The 19,731-nt window shown below is 43.0% G+C and overlaps 1 protein-coding gene across 2 annotated transcripts in view; it reads left to right on the top strand.

The window, feature by feature from the left end:
• Positions 1-19,731, top strand: part of cadm3 (cell adhesion molecule 3) — a 97,637-nt gene that overhangs the window by 24,750 nt on the left and 53,156 nt on the right. For both annotated transcript variants that reach the window (XM_049597880.1, XM_049597879.1), the window contains exon 3: positions 14,442-14,591. In XM_049597880.1, the coding sequence (XP_049453837.1) occupies positions 14,442-14,591 (150 nt within the window). The remainder of the gene's footprint in view (positions 1-14,441; positions 14,592-19,731) is intronic.

A 19,731-nucleotide genomic window follows, 5' to 3' on the forward strand; every position in this document is an offset into this window, starting at 1 on the left:
TTGGCGGCCATGACAGTTAAGACCATGCGGAGTGACCCTAATTAGTCAATTAGCCCACGAGGGGCACCCTAACGATGTCTGGAGCCGCCACGCCACTCAGCGTGCACGCAGATAACAGCGCCACTGTCCAACCTCTATTGTTTCGCTGTCTGTGTCTACGCTGCCATTGTTGGAAGCAGCGAGCCTCCTCCCCCTCCTACTCTTCCTCATCTTCTTCATCTTCCTTTCCCTCGCTTTGCTGTTCCATTGATCTCCATTGTCTTGATTGGGAGTGACAAACCGTGGGGGCCGTCTGAAAGGTTGCATTCATTAGTGGTTGTTCGTCGTTACAAGTCATACACACATTCCTGCGGACATGATGGGGGAAGAGAGAAGAAGGGGGTTTACATGGCCACACACACACACACACATTCTCAAAGTGGTCCCTGGAGAAAAGAAACAAGCCTGGATACAAGGAGGAGAGCATACCAATACACTCACAAACACTTACTTCCAGTAAAGGGGAGACACATCCTGTGTACGCACGCACGCACACACACACACACACACACACACACACACACACACACACACACACACACACCTCCCAAACTTTGGTCCACATTAAGATTTCTCCTTCTCTCAGCCCTATTTGTCTTTTTGTGCTATTTCCAGGGAGACACACAAACACACGCACACACTCCCATACACACTCCCTGTCGTCACACTCGCACACTTCCAAAACACTCTTTGTCCTTTCATGTCATGTTGCTGAGCAGTCAGAGACACAGAGAGGAGAAGAAAGGAAGGAGGTCTGCCTGAAACAAAACATCCAGCAGAACATCCAGTCTCATGTAACGCAGCAACAATTACACGATGAGAAGAGAGAACACGTTTATTTGTGATTTCAAGTGGAGGCAGCCAGGCAGAAGAGTTGACATGATACCAAAGAAGCTGACTTCAGTAGCACCTGCAAGTATCACAGTTTGTAGTACGACTATCAGGACAGGTTTCTAATTGTGCAGGGAAAATAAACATGAAGTCTTAAAAGACTGCATGCTGGACTGGTTTCTAAATTAATTTAAACGGATGTCTGATCAAATCTGCGCTGACAGCAGTCATGAAGAGGGGTGACTGAAGCGGTTGTAGCCAAAACAAACTAGTTTGTATGACATGTTGTCCGACCACATCTAAAGGTAAAAGTGTTTACCTTTTCCGACTGGCAGCACTCTGGCAGCACTCATAAGTTGGGCAAAAAGCCAGTCATTATGGCTTACTCCTGGCTGCCTTACACTGATGATCTATCTGCAAGAGCTCGGGGTCTTTTGTAGTCCTGAGGTGATGAATCGTACAAAAAAGGATAACGGTACACACTTAATACAGCCTCTCATAAAAGACATTCATGTTGTTGCAGACAAAAAGTGACTGAAGAAGTTGTTTGAAGAATGAATAAAAAACTGAAAACGGCTTGTCAGCTCTCAGATTTCTGTATCATTTTCACATATCCAGTACCAGTGGGTCTCTGTAGGTCTAGATGTCTGTTTTTTTTTCATGGTAAAGACAGTGTCATGCTATTTCAATGTAAATACCCTCTAATGTGAAACTTCTGTGATAGTTTCTTAAATGAGGACTGCGCATCCTTTCCCTTACTAAAGGAGAATATGGGATTGGTCTATCATTTCAAAACAGTGTTTGTGTACTGACAGTGCTGCCAAACCCCTCTGAAAAATACAGCTCTGTTTATTTATTTCACGAGCTCATCTTGGACATTGGACAGTTTATCTGTTGTGCTTCACTAGCTGTTGATTTTGGCTAACGTCATCCATTAGCCACCTGACCCTATCCCCTCTCAATTTAAAAACCCCTCTTGACTGAAAGCCCTGCTTTTTGTTTATGCCACAGGATGACATTTCAGTTGTTTTCTGCATTTTCCAGAAGAAACCTGCTGTCTGTTTGCGTGTGTTGGATGAGCCTTGAGAGCAATTGAGAGAGAAAGGTGGACGTGTGTTTGTGTGTGTGAGTGCGCCAATGGACGACAAGGGTGACTCCATTTCTTAGGTCAAGCTTCGGGTCACCCCGGTTGCCCTGGTAACCTTGTTCTGGCTGGGTTGCTTGGCAACAATCCTCTTTTGTTCCAAATGATTTAATTTGAAGCATATCTTCCCTCGTCACCCTTGGCTCACTGGCTCACCCTTCTCTCTCTCATTCTATCCCTCCCTCACTTCCTCTCTTCCTACACCCTCCTCATCCTCTCTCTTCTATTAAAGCTTCAGGACTATTCCCCCCTTTTCTAATCTTCACCCTTCTTCGGGCATTGAGAGCCCTATCCTTCTTGTGCCTGGTGTATAAGTCTCTGCTGTTATCAGAAGGTTTTACGAGTGGATAGGTGTGTGTGTGTAAGTGTGTAGACCCTGAGACAGAAGACGTAGGAGGAATTACGGCAAGGGAGAGCCAGTTGCAATGGTGTGGTAACAACACAGGGCAAAGACTTGGTTACTCCCGCTGTAAGGCCTTTGAGGTAGGAGGGCTGGTGTAAAAGAGACATAATCACACCTACTGGATGACGGTTGAAGATCACGGTACCCGACATGTCACCCTGATATGGACCAACATGTCAATGAGTGAGCGATGAGGACTGTGGTGTGTATGTAGAACACAAGCCTATCCATATCTGCCCCAACGGAGGTATGGATATTGTGGACTCGCTCAACTTAGGCTCCCATACCAGGTTGCCCGCGTGCAAGAAGCTAATGAGATTACTAAAATAAACCCAGGGCAATAAAGAGGTCTAAGGCCCAGTTTACAACCTCAGGTGCCTACCACTTTAAAATTGGGATGACTCTCTCAGTGGATCATATCAATAGTGTGGGGTACGAATAGCAGGGTTCACTAACTGGACAATGATAGGGGTTAAAGTACTACAAGACATGCAGAGGAGCCAAAGGTTGACTTTTCTTAAGCATGGGATGGCAGGCACTCAGTTCATCAAGCTCAGCACAAACTAGTGTGATGGGTTGGCTGGGTGAATATTTAGGGACTTTGAGAACGACTTTGGTTCAGATGTTAGCTTTGGTGGTCATAGCACTCTTCATTCTGATTTGCCTTAGCACAACCCTACTGATGTGTTTTAAAGCCAAGTGTGGAGGAAGGGTATCAGGTCAGATTGTTCAGGTTCCTTGCCACAAGATTCATGAAGCCCAACCGACGTGGTAGTCACCTTTTGCAAGGTGCCTGAGGGAAATAGAAGAGCAATGCACCAGGATGCAATTGCTTAATAGGACTGACAAGGATCAAGGATCAGGTCATAAACTGGGTTAAGGATCCAAGCTGCCATGCGGTGTGATAGTAACCTCGCAGAGGTGGAAGGAGAGGGAAAGCTCTTCTGTGTGTTTTAAGTATATGGGCCAAGAAAAAACCGTGAAGGAGATATTAACATCCAGCAAGCACACCATATAATTACATGGACTCTGTACTATCACCTATGTATTCATGAAAACATCTGTAACCACACTGCAAGGCAAAATTGGGTGATTAGAGATGTTTTCATGAATACTTATGTGATTTTATAGATTCATGTAATTCTAATTCTATGGGTTTGAAGGTCAAATGTTCTGAAATAGTCAGTAATTATTTTGTACATCTGACAGGTTAAGGGACAGTGTTGTGGGACTAATCCTAATGCTGTGCTAAAGCTAATCTATGATGTGTGATCACATGATATTAATGAAACAATAATACTGTGATGGAAATTTTGTACTTCATGAAGAGAGATGTGAACTGAAGTCACACGCAGGAATGTTCAATGTAATTGTGTAATGTGACCTCTGACCCTTTGTGTTGTTTCATGACACATGTAAGGTATTGAATAATCACTCAAGGTATTGAATATATACTCAAGGTTATCACTTCCTTCTTGTGAATGATTCCTTTAAGTGCAGAAGGGCAGAGTGATAACACACCCACAGAGACAGATAAATACCAAGCTTTTCTCCTCAGACATTGAGTCTTCACTGTAACCGACCTGCGTGTTGCTCTGTGAATGCTCCTCTTGTACATTTTAACAAATACAGATGTGTTATCATTGTAATGCAGTCTTTGCTTAAGGTAATGGGTACAGGTTTTGGTTGTGGGACATTTGCCTGGGATGCAGTGACGTGTAGCCCGCTGACTTTGTGCTTATTCACAATAAAAATAAATTGATTTCCACTTTGTGCTTTAAATGTTTGTGCATTAAAAGCATCAAAATGAAGCTTGTTTATGAAAAAAAAAAGTGCCAGGGGAGGATTCCCCAGACCCCCCGCCAGAGGTCCGTGCTAATTATTTATATATCAATTATTAATGTTTGCTCATTAACTGGCCCCTGGTCTCCTGTCATTTTGCAAAAGTGGCCCCCAGGCAAAGCAAGTTGAGTATCCCTGATGTACATCATGGTACAGCATGTGTGCTTATGTGTCTTCCCTTATTAATACAGCTGGCCTTCATGGTTAAAATATCAGAGTATTCCTATGATGAAGTGTGTGTGTGTGTGTGTGTGTGTGTGTGTGTGTGTGTATATATATATATATGTGTATATATATATACACACACACACACACACACACACACACACACACACACACACACTTCATCACCAAAACTATGTGGACACATAAACATTACTTTAGTTCGTAATTATTGAACATGTTCGTCCAAACCCATCAGCATTAATCTGTTGCTATATCATCCTCCAGTCTTCTGGGAAGGCTTTAGACAAGATACTGGAACCTAGCTGCAGGGCTTTGCTCCCACTAAGCCACAAGAGCATTAGTGAGGTTGAGCACTGATGTTGGGCACAAAGTGAAGTCCAGGGACTTGACCCTACTTTGTACACAAAGGCATTGTCATGTTAAAACAGGAAAGGGTCCTCCTCAAACTGTTGGAACCATGTATACAATTGCATTGCACACTGCAGCATTAAGATTTACATGAATTAGAACTAACCATGAAAACAGCCCCAAACTACATGGGGCTTACCGCATACCTTTGGCATACAGTGTATGTATGATACGGTAAATTATGCAAACTCACATGCAAAATTATCTGATGTTCCTGCTGTTATGCTTTATACCAAACACAACTTTGCATACATGTAAAACAAAACTTTAATAATTAATTTTGTTAGTTTTTAATCACAGTTTGTTCAGACTCATTCATCTAGATAAGTGAATTTTGTGAAACAGTAACATCATCATGATATGATTCCACTGAAATATGAACAATGGTATTAAATTATCACCCACTGTGCACGTCCATTTCACGCTTATGTAAGACTGTGTGTGTGTGTGTGTGTGTGCATGTGTGATTGCGTTATGTATTTCCCATCACAGATCAGAAACTTTTTCCGGCCTTCTTGTTATTGCTGTTGTGAAAGATGGGTGTTGTCTGTACAGTGAGAAAGAGAGAGAGAGAGAGAGAGAGAGAGAGAGAGAGAGCATGAGCCAAAGACAGCGAGAGAGTGCAGGTTCTGAGGCCCTTAGAGGGTCCAGTGATCTTAGTCAAAAGGGCAGACTTCTGGTAATTGACTACTCATTTCTTTAAGTGGCCTATTGGCAGGGGCAGTCAGTGCATTTGCCAAGGCATTAAAGATCTCACTCTCTTTATCTTCCTCTGTGTGTGTGTGTGTGTGTGTGTGTGTGTGTGTGTGTGTACAGATGGACGGATAAAGCCCGGTTATCTTTTTTTCTTATCGAATGGCGATTTGTGGTTGGTGGGGTTTTTTGGAACTGTGTGTGCGAACTGGTGCAGTAAAGGGCTCTTCTCTTTGAAATCAAAACACATCTCTCTGTCCCTCCATCTGTCTGTGTCCAATTGGTCCATTTTTTTAAGAAGCTTAGCTGGCACAGCTGTCAAATAATGAACAATTTTACCAAAGCGCTCTACAGTGCCATACAAGGAATGTATCAAAACACAACAGAGAGATGATTATAGCACTAATTATGATGTAACAAACAGTAGCTGATGAATGGGTTTCAGTATGATTAGCGACCAAGTAAAGCATGGCTGACGTTAAAGTATAGGCTTTGATTTTTCAAGAATTTGTGGTCTCTGTAAAATCCAGACCTCCAGCTGTGCAAAAATGCATTCCAAAGTTCCTTTAAAGTTAATGCGAAGCTTCAGCAGTCTTAGTTAGCCAAATGAAGGGGGTGTCTGCATTCTGACAGCTGATGTTTATTGCCGGTGTTTGATCCAGCTAAAAACCTCTCTGCAAGACAGGGCCACAAAATCAGATAATAATGCAGAGCAACTCTATCGCCAGACAGGAGTGCTGATGGATGATTCTGCAAAAACTCTGGTTATATTCAATGCCAGCTTTTTTTTTTTTTTTTTAAATTTATTTATTTGGTTTTTTTTTCAATTCTCACTTTCTGGCATCCTGCATGAAAGCCGGACACCCATTCTTTTCAGCTCACTACAGATAAGGCACACTTTTTCATGCACTGGCACTGACTGTGGCACTGGACATAATCACATGGTGCAGAATCGGCAAATGTGAAAGTCATTCCTAGGATTCTGGGTTGTGCAGAACCTGCCTTACCTGATATTGTACCATAGCTGTGCCAAAAATCAATTGTCATGTAGTGCATCTGAGGCTTTTGGGGGTCTGGGATGTAATACAGGCTTGTGCATGCGACTACCAGGAAGTATTCCTCTGCCACCGCCCAGCGAGGGAACTTTTTCTGAGGAAACATTGAGGGAAATGTGTACCAAAAAGGCTAACTTTAGTAGACACACACTTGGTCTGAACATCTCAGAGAGCTGAAGCATTATATTAACCAGCTGAACTTAAGAATGAGGAGTGCAGATTTGTTTCCCCATCTCTTACAATGAAGTCGCCCTAGAAAGAGATCGCTTCAGACATGTATGGAGAGGAGGAATGAATGATTACATGGATCAGTAACTCTTTCAGGATGCTTATTGTATTGAAATAAGCTCGAAAAAATCTGAGCCTGTCTTTTAACTGGTATCAGCTCTCACTGTTGCCCCCAACCACCACCACCACTTTCACATTCCATATTCTGTTTTTTTTTTTTTAATCTTTCCATCCCTCTGTCTCCCTTTTGACTTTCTGTCTCTCCACTCTGCTCTACTTCCCTCCATCTCACTCTCATTGTTTTTTTATGCTCTTTCAGTCTTTTTGCCCCCTTTCTAAGTCACCCTGTCATCTCTCCTCATTGGTCTCATCTATCTATATATGCTTATTTCTGCCATGTCCTTCGCTCACCTCTCACTCTCTCTTTCCCTCTTTCATTCTCTTTCCCTCTGTTTTTCCCCTGTGCTTTTCTCCATCCCTCTCTAGCTCTCTCTCTCTCTCACTGCCCCAGCTCTTTCTGTCTTTCTCTTCCTGGCAAATCATTATTCTTTTTCTTTTGTCAGCAGTGATGCTGCTGCCCTTTTCTGCAAGCTGAACCCCCCCCCCATCACCCCGCGCTCTCTTTTCTTTCTCATAGCGCTGTTCCAGTGGCAGGGTGGGGCGGCCGGCTTGGCGCCTCACTGCTGCTGCAGACACACTGCTGGGCTGTGATGGGAGTGGTGTGTGTGTGTGTGTGTGTGTGTGTGTGTGTGTGTTTGGGGGGGGTGTAGCTGTTAGAGGATGAGGACGAAGAAGTGGAGGGGGATTGTCTGAGCTAACCATGTTTGACAGGCAGCAGAGGAAGGGTGGGGTGGCAGGGTCGGTGCTGCTGGAGGTTGTTGGAGGAGGTACTTGATGGGAGATGGGTGGGGGCTGTTTTGGACTCCCAGAGTCCCCTGCAAACCCTCAGCCTTGAGAAATAAGGCGGGCTTGAGGAAAAACTCAGGGCTAAGGAATTTGTTTGTGCTAAGACAGCAGGCGGGGCTGCTTAAATCCCAAATACGCAGGCCAATCCCCAACACCCCCCCTTTCAGTTCCCCACCCACCCACCCATCAAAGATTATAAGTAATTTGTTCAGCGCCCCCAGATGACGGCGACAGGACAACAAAATGAGAATTGCAACACCGTTCCTCTATTAAAGGCTGCAAAGCCGCGAAAATCAAGTGGAAAACAAAGCCTTTCGCTACACCCGCTCTGCTCTGCACTTCACAAGCCGGAGAAGTGTTTGTCTCACAGTGAAAAGAAGGAGGGGAGGGGGCTGCTAGTTGAAAAAAAGACTTGCTTCACATTGCAGATGTTTGGGAGGTTTTTCTTTTAATTCTTTGGGCAAATTTTCAAATATCTGGTTTAGATTTGCATCTTTTGACACACCAGCCGTACGCGTGGGGTGAGGAATGGAGAGAGGGATGAAACAGAGGAAGAGAGTGGGGAGCTTCTAGAGGGTAGAGGTGGGCAGAAGGGCACACACACACACACACACACACATACTTACCCAGGGGGATGGGTGGTGGTCGGGGACAGCTGGGCATAGAATAGATGGATGGTGTGGGGGAGGTTTCTCAGCGTGTGTGTGTCTTTTTGAATGTGTCCTCTGTGCACTTTGTGTGCATGTGTTTGCATGTTGTCCAACTGTATCAAATGTATTTTTAAGCACATTTTACGTATTTATGCCTTTCTGTAAGCGTAGGTGTTTGTGCTTGACAAATATGTATGTCTTCCCGTCTGTATGTTTTATGAGACTGTGTGTTGTGTGTATGATTTGGGTGGGAGGGTGGACTTCCCGGTACGCTTGCAGTATGTGCCAATGGATGCCTCTGTGTGTGTGTAATGGCCTGTGTCATACCATGCCGTATCAAACTGCACACTGTTCGCTGAATTTCCCATCAAGTGTGTACAACATCGCCAGCACCATGACACATGGCTCTGTCTGTCACACACCATAGCACTGCTCTCTGTGCAGCTGCAATAGAATATGAATGCACACATACGCACAAGCCAGCGCACACATGCGCACAGCCTCAACCACATGCAGATAAAAAGCATCTCATAAATCACACAGATACTTCGTCCCACACACCCGTGCTCAAACAGATAAATTCCATATAGAAAACAAATACAGCTGAGTGCAAACACACACACACACACACACACACACACACACACACACACACACGAACATTGCTAATAAGCTTCACGCTCACACATGAACATGAGACATGCACATACTTTACACATATTTAGATAATTACCTGCAAACACCTGCGAATACACACACCTTACACACATCACACACGCACAAACATGTGGAAAATATTCTTGTCACATAAACACATGCACGCACAAACTTGGCCGAGACCTTCATGCTGAGGGTGCACACACACACACACACCCAAACACACACACTTGTATTACAGTAAATAAAGTTCATTAACCTGCGCTAATTAGCAGCAACACTGTAAAGCTTCCCTGGGAGAACAAAAAAAAAGGAGGGAAAGAAGGAATTAAAGATGCCGAGAAGTAAACGAGATTATCTGGAGTGGGGAGGAGGGGGAGGAGGCTCGACAGAAGGGCGAAGAGGTGAGGGAGGACGAGAGGAAACCGAGGAGGACATTGGGGCAGATGGAGAGGAGGAGGGGGGAGAAGATGTAGGGAGACAGATGGAGGAGGAAGGAAGCGAGGGGGTCAACATTGGAGATGGCCAAGGTGGTTTGGATTTTTCACTGTTTATTCTTTTTAGGTTGTGAAATGGATGGGATGAAAAGGAAGCTGCTTTTATCAAATAGAATAGTTTAATATTTTTGTGAAACACTTATTTGCTTTTTTCATGGCTGGAGATATGAGAATCGACACCAGTCTTATGTGTGTGTGTTCTAGCTTAGCTGAAAGACTGGAGGCGGGTACAGTGGGGAAAAAATGCACCTACTGACAATGGTAAATATGTCTAATTTACACAATGTGTCTTTAATTAATACAAAAATATAAAATGGCTTCATTTGATTTTTGGAGGGCTTCGTTTATCCATCCAGCACTTCTTTGTAGCTTCTCCAGATAAGGGTTGCCAGAAACGGTTACTGAGCACCCCATTTTGGTCTCTGTACAGCGTGATGGCACCAAACCTGGCAACCTCACTGTAATGACAAGACTCAGGGTTGTTCCATACATGTGTTGATAGAGCTGGATATGTAGCATGTGAGCCAGTCCTGCTGCCAATTTGCCCCAGTAGGAAACCAGGGGAATGCAACAAATTAAAATCCTCTGCGTTCCCAACAGAGCACCATTATAAAAGATGTATCTGTAAAAACAGAAAGGACCCCTCAAACTGCAATCAAGGCTAGTTTTTACTGTTTCTAGTATGAAAAAAAATAATCATTAGGGTTTTATATTTACAAAACCTTCCCAGAAGGACTGCAACTAACAGTTATTTTGCTTATCAATTAATGTGCTGTTAATTTTCAAGATTAATAGTTTGGCCTATTAACATATCCTAGAGCCCAACAATATTTAGCAATGGTCCAAAATGTGGGTGACTTAAACAGCCATTAAAAGAGAACATCAACACCAACAGCAACGTCATGCGCCACCATAGTCTAGGTAGGCTAGACCTGAAACAATAAAAAAGGGACCCAAGCAACCAGATTTGGCAGTGTTAATTAGTTTGCTTCCTTTGTGATAGTTGAGGGACTCCTAATGCTGAGTATTTGGTCTATTTTCTCTCTTTGTACAGCCTAATTGTTCGCCACCTGCGTCCAATCTTTATGCTACGTTAAACACGCCATTACCGAAGCTCTGTATGTTACGCACAGACATGAAATGGATATCGATCGTCTCGTCTAACTTTCAGACAGAGAGCAAACGAGCCTGTTTTTAAAATGAGACTGAAACTATTCCTTTAAGTTTTTCCCTTTTTTCCTCTTTTTTTTCATCGAGGGCCCTCAAGCTCCTCACACTTCCTCTGTTGTCTCACTTGCTTCCTCTTCTACCTCCCTCCCTCACGTTTTTTTTCACACACACACACACACACACACACTTTTTTCCGCCTCATTTTAACACCCACCCTCCTCGACAGAACACACCCTTATCCATTCCTCCTCTCTCCCTCCGTTGACTTGCTACCCCAGTCTTCTACCTCTGCATTCTCTCACCTTGGTGCCGGCTAGAGAAAGTGTAAATTGTGTTGCTTTAAATACCCGTGTCTTCTTCGGGCTTACAGCTTGGGGGGGGTTAGTGGAGGAGTGGGTGCGAGGCGAGAAGAAAGAAGAGCAAGCCACAGTGTTTAACTTAACGTCTGCTAAGGATAGATAGGTCTCTCCTTTTATTTCTGCAGCTCGGGTGTTTAGCCTGACTTAACCGTTTAAACTCTGGTTGAACTTCATTTCCCCCCTTAAATAACTTTGCTCTTAAGTAGCTTCAAAGGTAAGAAGAACAGCTGTATCTGTATCTGAGGCTTATAGGGGTCATATGCTACTGGCGAGGGACTCTATAGTGTTTGTGTAAACCAGTTTGGACCGGTGGATGGGTTCGGGTGCGCCATTAGGACAGTCAGGATGTGCCATTGAATTTGTCAACCACAAAAACTTTTATTATATTTCAAATAGCCTAATCTCTCTTATGCCCACTGCTGCCAACCCCACTCTTCTGACCATATAATTAATTTTTACGTCCATTTGAGACATTGCTTAACGATTTATACCTTACCTGTGATTAATATTTGACCGATTGGGCTAACAAGGTTGCTGCCATATACTTTTATGCTGTACATCAAGTGATTTGTATGCATTATTGGAGCTTTAAATTCAAGATCCAGAGTGCCGTTTAATCATCATTAAAACATTTCACTCAATAAGACTGAGATTAACCTTTATGTATTAGCTTGCATTAATTAATATAGAAATTTTTTTTTCGCAACCCACTGCATGCACAGTCAGCTTTGTTTAGCCACTGAGATCCTCTGGGATTAAATGCCTTGCTTGAAGGCACTCCAGAAGTGGTAATGAACAAGCTACAAGTACTTCTTTTACTGTTAGATTTACCCGGGCAGTCTGTGGATCGAAACTGCAATCTTCCAAGCTTCCCACTTATCTAACTTTTAGGCCCTCAGTGCCCCAGATCAGTAAATTGAAATGAAAATAAAAAAACTTTGAAATGACCTAATAATAATTTGCTACCACTAAATGTATGGCGTGCATCCTCTTCAGTTCTCTACCAATAGACCAATAGATAACCAATAGATGGGACATTATATATTAAAAGGGCAAGCTTAATTTGAGCCCACAAGACTTTATTTAATTTCTGGTGGTGTAAACATTATGCAAGTTTAATGCGGAGAGAGAATACTATATGTGACAGTCTCTTGCAGTGTGGCACACAAGTTTGTTTCTACATTATTTAAAGGTTTTTGAAAGGAAATTTAAGGGGAAAATGACAGTTCAATAGGTCAAAGGCTCTGTGTAGCACAATGAGTTGACCATGGCATGATGGTTGTATGATCGTATGATGTGGTGGATATTATGTAAAGAGTTCTGTAAAAATATGTCCACTTAAAAGGCAGATATCTCCTCAAATTCTGTTCATCTCTGATGAGCCACTAATTGACCGCTGAAACTGTACCAGCAGAAATGTCACTCCGAGCCTCGAACACAGGTTGTTCCTGGTCGGACACGCCAGCTTTCTGCAGCATCCAAAGATAAGACGCAAGTTTGGCTAACTTGTCGCAACTCATTGCGGTTGGCCTGATGAGTGATGCACTGGGACAGCCAATTTACCCAAAGTGTTCATGCCAAGAAGAGAAGCTCTTGCGATCAGCCGCAAGAATTAGCCCAAGATGCTATTAAAGGAGACACTAATCCGCGCTGCACTTGACCACACATTCAGCCCTCAGCCATCATGGTGCTTAGATAAACTAACCACAAGGTCAGGGCTGCAGTGAAACACCACAGAGAGAGAGAGAGGGAGCAACTTACCCTGACACAAAGCGCTCTGGAAGTCTCTGAGTACCGTTTGAATCCTACAGGCGAACTGCAGCTGTACCTTTAAGACCTCTGAATCCTCTCAGCCCAGAGGCAAACCTAAGAGTTTTTTTTCCTTTTCTAATAACTTGTGTTCTCTGAGATGCTGAACCGGCCATAAAACTGGCTTTAAAATGACAAAAAAAAGATACTCATACTTGCTGCCTCCTGCTCTCAGCTCATGTTCTGTAAATGTGTGTTTTTGATGCTACATGCAGTTAGTTTGCTCGCCTCCTCTTCTGCATCCTCTCTTCGCGTGTCCCCCCCCTCTTTCATGTCTTGATGGGAGTTCCGCCGAAGCGCACTTAAGCAGATGTTCTTCCTGCAGAAAAAAAAAAAATCAATTCCACCGCCGGTGCAAGGATGTGATAACGCTCCACGCCGAATATAAACCTGTCTCCCGCTTGACAATTTGGTTCCAATTAAACTATTTATACACGCCATATTTTCAGGGGTGAGGAGACCGCTTTGGGGCATATCTTCTTAGGAGATGTTCCCTCTGTTGGCTTGGTCTTGTTGTCAATTATGCCATATTTTTGTTTTTGCTTGAGATTAGGTTGAGCGAGCTCTGGCTCGTATTGAAGTGAGCAGGATGGGAGGGGAGCGCAAAGCATGGCTGGGTGCACTCAAAGCTACAATAACTTAACTCCGCAAAAAGCGCCATAGCGGCCAGGCTCGGCATTTCTAACTATTACGAGGGGCTGCATATTTTAATTTACATCCCTTCTTCTGATTCACATAATTGTCTGCCACCCTCACTAAATCCACAGAGCAGAATTAGCCTGCACCATCACCCGTTATCAAGGGAGTGCTGTTAAATACCATAATTTGAGCCAATTTGAATACTGTTACACACCCAGTTCACTGTTCTGTGTTTTTTGTGGTGTTCCAGTTCCAGCTCCAGCCTTTAGAATCCCTTCATTATGCTGGGTCATTTGTATTCTCTTTCTCTTTCCCTCTGACCTGCTCATTTCCATAATGCCTGTCCCGTTTGAGCTTGTTCTGTACCAGCCAATACATATGCATGGCGTTAAAAACTGACACAGATATTGACAAAAGAGGGTTACAAAGCCATTAGAGGTATGAGACAGTACTCTTGTTGTTGCTTTGACCTGTCGAAAGCCACTGTCTGCCGTGGTCTCTTCATCTTTGCTGGTCCCTCAGGTCCTGCAGTCTCTCGATGCCAGTGCTGCTACTGACTCATCGCTCTTACATTGGCCTCGCAGACATACAACCAGATAGCCATTTGTCTGCTTTTTTTGTCCCTCTGACAGCATGTCCGTGTGTGTGTGCGCGCACTGAGTCTTTGCTTTCAGAAAGACAGATAGAGATATATAGATAATCTGACAAGCGGAGAAAGAGATGGGCGGGGGGAGATAGAGAGAAAGAGAGAGAGCGAGGCAAGTAATGCATTTTGTGGGTTTATCTGATTTGTGTGTTGGTGTGTGCTACTATTTTTGCTTGTATTTTCATATAAGTGCAGTGTCTTTCTGACTTGTCCCTGCTGCTGCTCTGTCGCTCTGTCTTATGATTTTTTCCCTCTCAATCTCTCTCCCCTGTTACCTAGACGACGACCCCTTGCAGCCAGTGACCTCTGATGAGATGGTGTCTGTGGGGGGCACGGTGACACTGACCTGCCGGGTGCCCGAGAGTGATAACTCCTCACTGCAATGGTCCAACACCGCACAACAGACCCTGTACTTTGGAGAGAAGAGAGGTGAGAGGGAGGGAAAGATGGACAGAGACATGGGGAGGGGGACAAGAGAAACTATGAAAGTGTCAATAAAGCAATACCATGTCCTATAAGTTACGTACAAGTAGGATAATTTGCTTTGCCAAATATGTTTTGGTGGCAATGTAAATGTTGCCTTGTTTACGGTCCAGAAAGTCAGACAGACAGACTTGTCTGTCGGTTAAGGCTACAAGAACAATTGGTTACAGTAGTTTTCTCCACATATGTACTTAAAAAGTCAGCGCATTCCTTCATTTGCTCTAAGTTAGTGTTGATTTTTTTAGTAGTTAACCAAGACCACTTTCCCTCATTTTTGAGGTGCTTAAATGAAACCGCTAAGCCTTCAATTTCCAGAGGCGATAGTTCAAGGAGACAGCATCGTAGGGAATACTTCACCCGCAAAATGTATATCACTTACTCACCCTGTGTTACATTTAATTCATGAGGAAAACGTTGGTTATCTCATATGCCTTCACAGTGTATAGAGAATCTGAAGACAGAAAATTCTAGTAGTAAATGGGGGCTGCATTTAACAAGAGAAAACTTCTGCATGAACAGTCTCACGCACAGATGAGTAGCACGCCTGGGCTTGTGTGTTAACTTTGGTCAATGGAATTCATGAGAACAGTTCATGAATCTGATTTCAATCCATTTTGGATTTTCAAGGCTACATGCATACAGTAGCAGTGTAGGGCCTGCTCCAGTAGGGTGTTGGTAATGCCAGAGGAGGAATAACTTTTGCAAGTTAATGACAGCAATAAACAGTTAGCAGTAACAGCTAGGTAGCTAACAACTATCTGTTAAATAAAATGAATGTAGAGAATTCGCATTTATGGACTACAAGTGAGTCAGAATTTTTATGTTCATGACAGTCATTCCCCACCCCCCAACCAACACTGATCATTAAGTGGTTGAACCAGTTAGGGCTCAGATAAATGCTGCAACAGTTTTGTGTGCCTTCTGTATCGCCGTATGTGTTGAATTTGCTGGAGCAGATATGACAGCTTATATCAGTGCCACACCAGCTGCCTTCACATGGCCTTTGCATGGCCTATCCCATATAGAGGCTACTTCTACACTTAGTTTTCTGATGTAGCCACACTTGGGAGGAGTAAAGATTATGTAAATGTCTTGGAGAGACAAATGCAATTACACCTTTTAAACATGTGCCTAGAATATGTGTTTTAAGGATAAGAATGAGAAGCATTTTACAAAACATATTCGCTGATGTCAGTTTCATATGTGTATAATTTTTAGGAGAAATAAAGATGTTTGCTACTTCATCTTTGTTGAACAAGGCACTAATAACTACTTTGTACTCACTGGCCAAAAGCTAGTTTGTTCAAGGGAAAAAGCCCCAAACAGAGCAAGCAACATGTATTATTGAACAGTTCCAAAAATGCTCAATACTCACAACAAATGAAAACAGAGGACGAAAAACAAACCTGAGAGTCTGATGGGCACAAGTGCGTCAATGTGTCCAATTCAAGCAGCGACTTTTGAAAGATAAACTGTCTTATTTACCAATTTTGTACAAATTGATGGCCGTACTGGCTGGTGACACAGACTGAATTTTAATGATATTTTGAAACTTCACACCACTTGGTTCAGTGGTCAAGCATAACACAACAGACCCTTTATTTTTGAAAGAAAAAGGAGGTAAGAAGGACAGCTAGTGGTGGGAAAGATTTGACACTGTAAATAAGGACTGACATTATAAATATGGTGCTTTGGCGCTAATGATTACTTTCGACTGTGTTGGCTTAAACTGTTGGTTCAAAACACTGTCAGTGGTGAAAAGGTGTATGCACAGCAGTTTGAGTATACAGGCACATTACTAGGCTATGATTGCAATAAAAATATGTTTCCTTTTTGTATTTGACATGTTGAAAAAAGCCCTGAAAGGACATTTAAAATCAAATAATTTTTAAAGGAAAAAATAAATCCTGACAAGCTCAAACGTAAGCTCCAACTTTTTGTAGTGTGTCTCTTTTGAGTTGTACAGCATCACACAACAGACTTGGTACATGGGAGTGAAAAGAGGAGAGCGTGGTACAGATGGAAGGAAGGAGGGGTGGGAGAGCTGGAGAATGAGAGACAAGGGCAGTGAGGGAGACTGAAAGACTCCCTCACTCACGAATACAACACTTAACAGCAGAAGTGAGGCGATAGAGAGATAGAGTTAAGAATGGCAAGAGTATAGGCGGATACAAGCCGAGAAGTTTTCATTGCTGAGGGCCAACATTTTTGCAACAGACAATTTGGAGAACGGAGAGGCGAGAGAGAATAAAGGAGGGAGGTGGGGAAGGACAAATGGAGAGATCAGCAAGTCTTTACTCCAGATGGAGCTTCAACCACAGTAGAGAGGAGAGAAATAGAAAGTGAGGCTCTTCTCTGCAATGATAGAACACTTAAAGGCCGACCTCTACTTTGGAGGGAATTGAGAAGAGTATTGGAGGAGGAAGGGGAATGGGAGAAAATAGGAGGAGGAGGAGGAGGAGGGGGGAGTGAGATGGAGCAGAAACTCCCCACTGCAGTGGTCCAACTTGCACAGCAGATGCTGTACTTTGGAAAGCAGGGAGCTGAGAGACAGAGAGGAAAGAGGAAGATGACGGGAGCTCAGATTTCAACCCTTCATCCATGTCTTTTCTTCAAAGTGCAGCAGATGGAGACAGAAAGAAGAGGGGGGGAGACATGAAGATCTTGTCTTTTGAGGAGAGAGGAGGTAGAAAGATGGAGGATGAACGGAGGTGTGTACAGCAAGGAAGAAAAAAACTAATGACAAGGGACAGAGAGGGAGGAAGGACGAGAAGAGTTGTGAGCAGAACAAAGGGAAGAGTAGCAGATGGAGAAAATTGAGTAAGGGGAAAGCATTTTTGACTAATGGTGTTGATAGAATGAGGAAAACCTGAGTACAGTGTCAAGATAAACTCTATAATGATGTTAACAGTCATACATGAAGCTTCAATTGTTTTATAAAAAAAAAAATGGGACTCCAGAGTAAACACACAAAATAAGTGTTTGTCATTTTGTTTCCCCCAAAAGGGAATTTTCTAATGTCAACCCCAGGACAACATTGTTTTTCAGTGGATTTGAAAACACAAAAGAGCGTTACAGAAGTAATCTATATGACCATTTTCTGATCTACCACTTAACCATGGTTAATTTTCATTGGGGTAGCGGGACAAGCTGTTTCAATTTTTAATGTTAGTCCAATATTCACTTTCCTTTTATCTCTTTTTTGGTCTCCTCCACTGTCCTATGGTAAATAGCCTATCCCTATCCCTATCCTTAACTTTACCTGCAAATTGCTCCACTATGTCCACCAGCTAGTCACTGTATTTTTTTCTTTTAAAACAGTTGCCAGTTGCTGGAAATTATAAAGTTTGCACCATAAAGCGAAAGGAAACTGCAGAGTTGAGGGGGGTATTCTCTGTGGATTTGACTCCTTTGACGTTACACATAGCCATTTGATCTTTTCTTGATATGAAAATATTGTATTAGTTTTGCTTTAAGTTAAGGGAAAGATCATGATAAAGGTTAAAAAGAACCAACACTGACTACTGATGGGATACGGGATGTGTCATAGTCACACAAATATCATTATGATAATGACAGAACAGTTTCCAAAGCTGTTTTTATAGGATTTGTTTACTTGCCATTGACAATATGTCTTTCTAAACAAGTTCTGCTCCGCTGGGTTAACGTGGACCTTCGCCATCTCCCACACACGACCGTCCAAAAAATTCTTGCTCGGTAGTTTACTGCAAGTGTCCAGCCAAGAAGGGAAAGACGAAGGAAGGACAGACAGATTAAGACGGTGAAATAAAAGGATGGTGGGATCTCACAAGTGAGGCTGGATGCAGCTAAGAGTGACTGAAAATTCCTCAGTGCTTCACTTTGTAAATGATAGATCGGGACGGAGCAGCAAATCTATGCAGTTGGCCCGAACAGCAAAGCGCAGACAGTGTGCTTCAGAGCTGAGACAGCAGGAGATGGAGGGATGAGAGTAAGGAGAAAAAGGATATACTAGAACAGGAGCAGAAGGGGAAAGAAATAAGAGCGTTTGATTGAAGAGCGTAGAAGAAGAGAAATTAGGACTCCTCACCACCACGTTACAACACTGCACAGCACGCACCAGGCTTTGGAGAGTTGAGACAAAAAATGGATGGGTGGAGGGAGCAGCGGATGGGGGGGGGGTCGAGGGACGGACAAACAGCATGATGGGAGATAGAAGAAGAATAAGAAAATGATGAGTGACAACTCCTCACAGTGATGGCCTCCACACTGCAGAGTAGAGACTGTACTACAGCAAGATCAGAGATGGCAAATTTAGAGGCCAGAAAGACAGGAGAGAAGGAGAAATAACCAAAGACAGAAGCATGAACGCTGTTCTTTACTTATTATTTCCATCTAAAGAGGTAGCCATAATAGAGTAAGAAAACACATACACGGCAAAGATAGCAGAAGTATCACTGAATTGAGCTGCGATAGAGAAGAAGAGGAGGAGAGGAGAAGAAAAAAGGATCGGAGTATGAAGACAGAGTGGTACATTACAGAGAGAAGAGAAATGAGAATGTTAAAATGATGCCAGGGGATACAGAGGAAAGAGACAGGGAAAAGAGACCTTGGATTTAATTTGTCAAAAAAAGTTCTTATTCACAAATAATGTGAAAAACGATGAAATATGAAATGTTGATGTTGCTGGCATAATCACAGGGTCACATCGATTCGATCCAATTCTCCGCAGTAGATCGAAAGCTCAAGCTGACTTTTATCATTACTCAGTCACGGAACGCTATTGATATCAGTTTAATTTGACCCTGTATTGCACAGATGAGATGCGATAAAAAGAGACAGAGGCACAGAGGAGGAGGGAACACAGTGTAGGCACATCTACGAGACTTTTTTTTTCTTTTGCATGGAAGTGAATAGGAAGACTGAAATTAAAAGAAGTAAGGGGACAAAACTGAGAAAACCAGCCTGGTTCCAGTGGAGCAGAGCTAATGAGAGTTCTGCAACTATAACTGCCTAGATAAAGATAAAGCAAAACAGGAAATTAATTGTTAAGGGACACAAAGCCCAGTTGTGTTTATTAAAGCAGATACAATGACAAAAAAAATAC

This window comes from Epinephelus fuscoguttatus, linkage group LG15 (assembly GCF_011397635.1).
Source record: "Epinephelus fuscoguttatus linkage group LG15, E.fuscoguttatus.final_Chr_v1".
In the NCBI taxonomy this organism is placed as follows: Eukaryota; Metazoa; Chordata; class Actinopteri; order Perciformes; family Serranidae; genus Epinephelus; species Epinephelus fuscoguttatus.